The sequence below is a fragment of the Cryptomeria japonica genome, chromosome 7 (assembly GCF_030272615.1).
Source record: "Cryptomeria japonica chromosome 7, Sugi_1.0, whole genome shotgun sequence".
Classification (NCBI taxonomy): Eukaryota; Viridiplantae; Streptophyta; class Pinopsida; order Cupressales; family Cupressaceae; genus Cryptomeria; species Cryptomeria japonica.
The window spans coordinates 521,540,103-521,549,344 of record NC_081411.1 but is presented as its reverse complement, the minus strand read 5'-3'; the positions used below and the strand labels follow the sequence as shown (position 1 = coordinate 521,549,344).

The 9,242-nt window shown below is 37.5% G+C and overlaps 1 protein-coding gene across 6 annotated transcripts in view; it reads left to right on the top strand.

Moving 5' to 3' along the window:
* Positions 1-695: 695 nt before the first annotated feature.
* Positions 696-9,242, top strand: part of LOC131061655 (U-box domain-containing protein 62) — a 143,349-nt gene continuing 134,802 nt past the window's right edge. For 3 of the 6 annotated variants that reach the window (XM_057995456.2, XM_057995458.2, XM_057995457.2), the window contains exon 1: positions 697-2,258. In XM_057995456.2, the coding sequence (XP_057851439.1) occupies positions 1,204-2,258 (1,055 nt within the window). In that variant the 5' untranslated portion in view covers positions 697-1,203. Of the gene's footprint in view, positions 2,259-9,242 lie in introns of all 6 variants that reach the window. The other 3 variants (XM_057995459.2, XM_057995460.2, XM_057995455.2) reach the window with 2 other exon arrangements.

Below are 9,242 nucleotides of genomic sequence, written 5' to 3'. Positions count from 1 at the left end.
AACTTGAGTTCAAATCCTCACCGCTTGTGTGTTGAAAATCTATAAATACAACATCATTTTCACAAATCAGTCTAAAATCACAGTCTTCGAAATAGTTGTTTGCAGGAAATTAGTGCAGAGAGTCAATTCAACAACAACTAAGGAGAAGAGCAATGGAAGCTTTGTCAAATTGATTGAGGGAGTCTTAATTAGACTCATTTATTCATTATTCAATTGATTTTGCATTATTCGATTGTCATTTAAGATTAATTCTAATTAGATTAGAGTTTGTGATTCGCTTTTATAATGTGAGTGATTTATGATGATTTTAACCCTGAAAAACAATGATAATAAAAGTGCATTAGATAAACCAAAGAGTATAAATATGTTAAATACTAGATCAAATTTATATATTTGTGATTGTGAACTTGACCCTAATCCCCAAACTCACTATTAAATGGTCTTAAAAAAAATAAAAAATGATTCTAATGCGAATACTTGATAGAAATATTTTCCTAAATTTTTCAGGTTTAATATTTACCTCAATTTTTGAACATTCATCACTTATACATGTAAATACAATAGATAAATTACAATATTTATACACAGTTTATTTTCCTTTATACTATCATTATTAAAATTTGAAGCTTTTCCAATTTAAAAATTAATATAAAATAATAAAAATAGTAAAAAAACAATAGTGACAATCGGAGTCCACAGCACTCTCCACGGGCAGCAAGATTTGATTTTACGGTGTTTGTAAGAGACAATCAATCGTACGAGTGAGCGGGCGTGCGATCGAAAAAAAAAATGGATGCCTTCCTCACTCCTCATTTACAGATACATGAAAATCGGGCACGAATTTGGCTTCTTCCCCAAATTTGAAAACAACAAAAAGTACTTTCAAAAGAAGAGATCATCAAACATATATTCTGCAGATTTAGAAAGCAAGGAAAAGAAATATATATTTTGTTCAAAGAATAAGGAAATATTACTGTTTGTTAAACATAACCCCTGTTGAAACCCGCCGTTGCCTCTTATTCTCTTTTACTTTCGTTGTAGTTTGTCTTTCCTTCTATTGAAATTCCACATACTTCTCTTGTTTGATGCTCCATTTCTTCGGCTCCATGCTCGAACTGGTTTTCTTAAGCGGGGTAGACTACGCCATGTTGAGAAAAGTGAGATGTTTAAGAGAGTAAGGAGAAACCCTAAGGAAACGATAGGATGGGTTCGGAAGAGATGAATCTGGTTTCGTCTCAGAGAATGGATACCGCTTTGAATTCGCAGCGTGTATACCAGGCCGAGCATTTGCAGTACAGGTGTCCGCCCTCTGCTGTAAACCAGAGGCGGGGGGGATCAGATTCTTCCCGGAAAACTTCTAGGCCCATGGGAGTCGGCGGCTTTGTGGAAGCTGGCGGGCGCTTTCTTCCCCAGCAGAGAGATTTCAGGGGCACCATTTACAATCCCGATGACCTGGACTCGGATTCTCGGCGGGGCGGACCAGTGAATATGAACATGAACACGAACATGAGCAGTGGTGGTTTGCAGATGAGGGGCATGGTTGGCCGGAACAGCAGAACACCGAACCAGCAGGATTGGAACGAGAGGGTTGCTGTCATGGGTGGCGAGGGAAGTGCAGGGACTCCCTCTGAAGAAGAAGACGATGACGACGAAGATGATGAGGATGCTGAGGCTGAAATGGACGGAGAGGTTGATGGCATGGTGTCCAGCGAGAATGCTAATGCTAATACTAATAGTAACAGCAATAATGCTAATGGTAGTAATACACAGGGGCCCCTAGAAGGAGGTTTTCAGAAAGGAGAAGGAAGTATCCAGAAAAGCGGTATGCCAAACCAGCAACATACGTCTCTAGGTATGTTTTTGTCCCCTTCTCCGTTTCATAATTCCTTCCAGGCTTCGGCCCCAGCTATTCTGGATGGCTCATCGGCAGCACAGAATGGGGGGACATTTTATAGGGATGGCTTGGTTAAAGAGTCCAGAGATAGTAATAACAGCACCGCTTCCAACACGGCATCTTCTTTACATGAACACCATCAACCAAGGGTTCCATCCATGCATCATAGTGAGGGGGCCCTACCTGTTGGATCCGTTCAGGGTACAGACAACTATTATACTCAGTTGTTACAGTCCCCTGTGCCACTTGCTCAGAAGGACGCAGGAGTAGACGAGGGAGGTGCTTTTGCTGAAAAAAAAGGCACGGTTCCCAGCACGGAATCACCAGAGACCTCACTGCGGACCATCCTCTCGGATCCTCTTACGTAAGTTCTCTGATTTGAACTTGTTTTTGCTCGGGAAAGAGATAATGAAACCCTTTACTAAATCTTTTTGATCGTAAGATCAAAGTTACTTATTCAATACAAAGTTTACTTAAAGTTCATCTTAAACAAAATTTAGATTTTAATCACGTTCATGAAAAACATGTATTATCAATATAAAAAAATAAGATTCCATAAATTCCCCAAGTTCCACATTTTTGTTTTTCCATATTTTTTCTTATGCTTCTACACCTTAAGAGACCAAATAGAATGAAGGACAAGCCAAGGCTTGCATGCCAAATTTGTGTTTGTTTTCAAAACCCCGTAATTCTATGTGGTGATTTTCAGCTCACACATAGAGGATTCAACTATCAAACAAGATTCAAACTGCAAACTAATGAACAGATAAAATATCCAAAACAAATGTAGGCTCCATAGCATAAAGCCTTGAATACAATTTTGAAGTTTTTGACAGAGAGTATTCTGATTGAAACCAAAAGCATTTAAATGAAGATTTACTGCAGGGAAAATGAGACCTATGACTTCTACCTTAATACCTATTAACCATAAAAACATCCAATTACATATTTAACGAAATGCATTTAAGCTCCTTGCTGATATGTTCAAGGGCAAACAGACCAAGTAGTGCTAGTTTCGAAGGCAAAAAATCCACTGCATGGTGCCATAAAGCTAAATTTTGACGGAGCAGTGAAAAGAAACCCAAGTTTGTTTGGTGGTGGAAAAGTGTTAAAGCTAAAATTTTGACGGAGTAGTGAAAAGAAACCCAAGTTTGTCTGGTGGTGGAAAAGCGTTAATTGGTTTGGTAATGTCAATCAATTACATCCCTTGCAAATGACCAAGTCAAATTTGCAGAGGCATCTCTTTGAGGGATGGTGCTGGTCTTTTGTCACGATCTCTCGCTTTGAATTTCATCAATTACATTCTTCATTGAGGAATTCATTGCTCACAAGGCTACTTGTACTTGTAATTTGTTTTTGATTTATTTGGTTTGGGGGTTAATCACTTTGGGTTTATCCCTTCTTGTTATGTTTACCCTGAAGAACACATGATTTCCACAAAACTTGATTAGATAAAAACAAAGCTTTTGAAAAAAATGTTTTGTAGATTTCGCATCAAGGTTTTATATGACACTGTAATACCCCCAATAAAAAAACTGTGAAATCTAATTGATTATCTCCACTCAAAACAAATGACCGGTTCTTACTTCAAAATCAGATCTATTGCAACAGATATTATTCCCAATTTAATATGCAGAAATGAATTAAAAATCTTTAAAAAATGTGACAATTAACAAACCATCCACAATAATTTGATTAATCTGATTATCCAACATGATTTCAACTTACAGTCAATTCAGTGTTACCAAATCTTTCTGGAAACAACAACAACAAAATTTATTATTCGAAAATGTAGTAAATCTTACGTAATGGTGTTAAAGAGCCACCTCAAGATTACAAACCCTAGGTGCTAAGGTAGCCACTTATCACCCAAACACATCGGCATTGTAAGAGTCACCGAAACAGCAAGAGTGGCTATATGATGTGTAATGCCCCCTCTCAGGCCTAGTTAGCTGGTGTGACTGTTAGCCTATTTCTTGAGTTCATGTAGGCTGATTGGTATTGATTAGGGGACTCCAATGTTCTTGGAGGCTTAGTTTCGTTTTTTCTTGGCTTCTGTTGGTGTTGTTGAGCTAATTGGTGATTTGGTTTTCTGTGATGCTTTCTGAAGTGTTTTTGGCCTCCTAGGCTGTTCTCCACACTTCTTGGAGAGCATGCCTATTTTTAGTAAGTCATCAAGTTGGTGCCAGCTTTCATCCCACTGCCTAAGTTTCATCTTGGCATGCTCAGTTTCAGTTTTTGATGCTCTGGCAATTCTTTCTACAACTTGGACAGGAGTATTTAAATTATACACTGAATTACTAATGTTAATGCTTTGTTATTTTACTTCAATGTTATAAATTTATAATAATATGATAAGTTAATACCCCGTAAAGTGGACGCCTAGGGGAGGGGACTAACAATTGAGTCAATTTTATATTTCAAAATGTGTTTTGGGTGGGAAATGTTTTATGTTAAATTCAAATTGAATTATTTTTTCTCCAAAGCTATGAAAGGAGGTTTTGGGCTCTATTTTTGATTATGCAGAAGAGTACACATAACAAGATGCTACCGGATTGAACTTGTGAGTTCTTCCAAGATCGATTGAAGATGAAAACCCTCTTTTGGTTATTGGTTTCAGATTTGAAAGATGATCCCTAGCTGGTTGGAGTGATTCTACACGCGTCGCCATTGTTTAACAGTATTACATTTTCGGGGTTTTAAAAAAAATGAAGATATTCAAAGTATATTGATTGCAATTTTTTTTGGAGGTTCATTTGGTGATTGTTGTGCATTTTGGAGTGTTTTTATCAGAGTCCCTTGGCAGGCTGTACCATCCCAAGAGGAGGTCGTACCACCATGTTTTGCTGAGGAAGGTTCGCAAGGGGGTTGAAATCATCAAGAGCCATCTGGGTTGTCTCCATCATGGCTGGGCGACTCAATTAAGTTGGTTTCGAGGTCATTTGAAGCAGTTTTGAATTTTGTGTAGGAGCCGTACCATTCTGCAGGTTGTACTTGTCATCCTCAGCTGGCATGAGACTTCAAGTTGCAAATTGTTGGTTGTTTAGGGGCTTTTCCTTGCAGGACAGTGGTGCCAATATCTTTGGAAGGGTTTATAACAGACTTGAGGTGTTATTGGGAGATTTTGGATGTTGTGTTGGTTGCCATACAGCCTAACATACCTGCAAATCCGACTTCTATTGACCTAGTTCAGACTTGCATGCCTCTTTGACAGGGCTATGTTGCCCTAAATTCACAAATCCAAATGAAATGGGGAACATAATATAGTTGAGATATAATTCTCACCCAAGAATAAGATAAGTCTGTTTTGGAAACCCACAATCAAGTTTGATAACATGGAAGATTTAATTCATGAGATAAATCCATTACTAGGTTAAAGGAAGCATAGAATATATAATTCTAAACTATTATGTGGGGTTCAACCATAATGGGGAATGAGATAAGGAGACATGATAAGGTGCCCAAAATATTCTCTACTGTCAGCCCAAGAGCAGAAACCCTGCCCCTCTTGGCCTCACGTGGCCTTTCGCCACCTAATATGAGGTGGTGTACCTAGCGAGGTCTCCATAGCTCTTCCCCTTCATCATGTTTCTCACTCTTTTATGATTGAAGGCTCCTTGAGTTCATCCCAATAATCGATCAATGTAGGTGTTGTAGGGGAAACTGTAATAGGGTGCCCTAAGAGGAGAAACTCTGTCCCTCTTGGCCTCATGTGGCCTTTCAGCCGTCTAGATGAGGTGGTGTGCCTAGTGAGGGTACTATAGCCATTCCCCTTCCTTGCATTCCCTTTCTTACCTTGCCATGATTGATTGTGGCTTATTTGGAAATCATATTAAATGCATTATATTAAGCATATGAGGATTTTGTGCATCTATTACTGTATACATCAGGCATATATATATTAAACAATTATCATGCATACCACAGGAATAGGATGATACAGCTTGTAACTTAATAATAGTTCTGATCTGATCTTATCGCTGGTCTGATTTCTATTATGGAACTGCTGATCTCCTTCGCTGTTCTGATATATCTGATTGGTAAATTGCTTGAATCCCCTTCTGCTGTTATGATATATTTATGTCTACTGCCGAGATATATATTTATCTGAAATATTTCTGTCTGCTCTTAAATAGGAATTATTTTGCAAGTGAATTGATGTTAGAATGATCCTCAAAAAACATATATTTATACCTCTTGAAACGCCTCTTCAACCCAATGGTCACAGCTCTTCATACTAGGTCGGCCAGCAGTATAACTGTTTTTATCATTTAAATTTATTTCACCCAAAATGGGTGCTAATTCCTAGGAGGTCGGCCAAGATATGTTTAATTTATTATTATTATATTTTTCCTTGTCCAGTTAGGCATTGGAACCAGGGGGGTTGGCCAGAAAATAATTTATTTAAATTAATTTAAACCCCTTAAACCCTAGGTCAGCCATAAACCTCAGGCAGGGCATGACAAGGTATTTCATGATTCTTTTCATGTGGGTGTTGTGTTTAGTCAATGTGGGTAGACTTGGGAATGGATATTTCAGTGCTAATATATGCTAGCACGTTGTATCTGTATTGCTTGACTTCCAGAGCTTTGTAAGAGCAGTATTTGATTTTATGAATAATCATATCAGAGATTTATGTTTGTGGTTGTGACTTAGTTTATACTCTTTATGTTGCAATTTTCAATGGCAAGAATTTTTTTTTTTAGGGTGGTTATTACAGATAGTCACAACAATGGTTCTTATGAATGCCATCCCCGATAGTGATCTCTGCCTTGAGAGCTCACCATATAATCAGTAATTTGCTGCAGCTCAAACACAATCTCTATGTGAAATTGCACCAAGTCAGAATGAGGGGTTTCTGCCCACTAATCCAGCTATGGAAATCAAGGAGTTTCCATCCTCCAACCTCAAGTGATAGACAAACAAGATGTCCAATCTATTTTATGGAATCAATTAATAATTTAATAAAAGAAGCATACCATCTTTCATCCTTTTCTTAAATTAAATATGCACTTGAGCACCCAACTTTCCCTCCATAAGACAATTTTAAACTCTTCTCTTTTTCCCTCCAAAAGAACCCCGCTCACAACCTTTGGCCAACACCACTTAAGAAATAAAAAATTATTACATAACACAAAATGTACCATAACCTGGGCACTCACTTAAACAACACTTGAGTGGTTCTTTAATATAGCACCCTTAAATAATGTAATTCATTTTATTAATGATAATTTCACAAGCCCATAGGAAATGAGAAATGTGCTTTCATATCATTATGGAATTGTATTGGAAAACTAGACATTACAGTCTGCTTTCCTTGAAATTGCTTGCCCAAGCAATGCATATTCAACCTTCCAACTCCTTCCAACTGAAGCCTTTTGCAAATACTAGGTATTCAAATTGATCGAGGGCATTGGCGTGTTCGTTTGTTCAATCCGTCAGAGGGTGGGAAAGCTTTTACAAATGCCTCCATTATTTGTTTTGTTCCTTCTTAATGTTGTTGAGCACTTCTCTCCTTAAACCTTTATTAATCCCACATAGATTTAACTCATTACAAATGGAAGTATCATGCCAAGTCCAATGCAAGAAAAGAAAACAGCTGCTGCCCTATCTAGCAAACTGCAAATTTTGTATGAAGGACAACCCATTGTTCTTGATAAAAGAACAATTTGGTTTCGTTCCACACTCTTATGTATAGACAACCTTAAACAAAAGGACACAAGTGTCCTTTTCTACAAGTTGTATCCTCCACCTTTTCTTCAATCTTATGGTACTTTTCATTATGACAAAAAGCCTTGTGATAAGCCTCTATGAACATCGATATTTTCATACCATAAGCTATAATCATGAAGATAATTAAATTGCTTACCATTAGTTGCCGATCTGAAAGTTTTAGCAAGCTGAAAGCCAATATTAGTATTTGGTGAGGTACCGTTCTCATGTTTGAAAGTTTCATCCAGATCTCATACCAATGTTGGGAATTTGCAATTCCCAATACCCAATCCTTCTTGTGATGTAGTAGGCTTCTATTGCTCAACTCTGATATTATCACAATTGGTAGAACTTGAACTAGAAGATATCTCAACATCCAACTCAAAAGTGGATTACCAAAAGATATTTTTGCAAATATGTAATGTCCCCTTTTGAGTTATACTTAAATCTTGCCCTAAAATCACAAGTTCAATTAAAATAAGAAATATGGTTTATTAAAATACAAACTTACCAGTTAACAATTGCCTTATCAACATAAACTTTGGTTTAAACCCTGCAATAATGTTAGTCAACATTCGAAACGTAATTCATAAGGCCAATTATTTCCATAATAACATATAAATGCATGTATAATCAATTGCACTAACAATTAAATGGTATTCTATATTCAAATCATGTAATATCTATTGAACTCTCTAAAGTAAATAAACAATTAATATTACACACTTATTTCTATAGATTCATTTCTAAAAATCAACCATCGTAGGGATTGGAAGGGAAAGCATCATAGGGCACTCAGAGACTATTCATCACAAGCCCAAGAGTGTGAAACGTCTAACCAAGACAATTTGGCTCCTTGGCCTCACAAGTGGTAGGAACTCTCTCCTATCCAACATGGGGTCTTGTGCTTTCATAGGGCACTCAGAGACTATTCATCACAAGCCCAAGAGTGTGAAACGTCTAACCAAGACAATTTGGCTCCTTGGCCTCACAAGTGGTAGGAACTCTCTCCTATCCAACATGGGGTCTTGTGCTTACGTTGTGGAAGCCAGTTTACACCTCCCCCTAACGTGTCTCCTTTCTAACCCATACATGATTGCTTCTAGGCAATAGTTTACTTCCCATAATCAACCATAGTAGGGATTGGAAAGAACGGTATGATAGGATGCCTAGAGATTGCTCGTCACAACTAAGCCCAAGAGCGCAGAATGTCTAACTAAGACAATTCGACCCCTTGGCCTCACAAGTGGTAGGAACTCTCTCCTATCCATGTAGTGTCCCCACTTAGAAAACTTCACAAGAATAAAAATAAAAGTATAAAAGAATATAATCAAATATAATTAAAATTTAATTAAGTTAATGAATGATCAAAAGACATGGGATGAAAAGTTGTGACTCCCTCAAACATGAGATATAAAAGGGAGAAGAGTATCTCATTTGGGGGGATAATTTGGAAATCAGAAGTGCAGATCTGATTGTGAAAGGTTGTGTCCCTTTCAAAGGACAGAAATAATGAAGAGTTGCACTCTTTCAAAGGGTGCTAATGGTGAAGGGGTGTGTCTCTTGCCAAAGGACATACATGATGAAGAGATGTGACCTCTCCCTCACATTGAGAGATATAACGGAAAGGAATTAA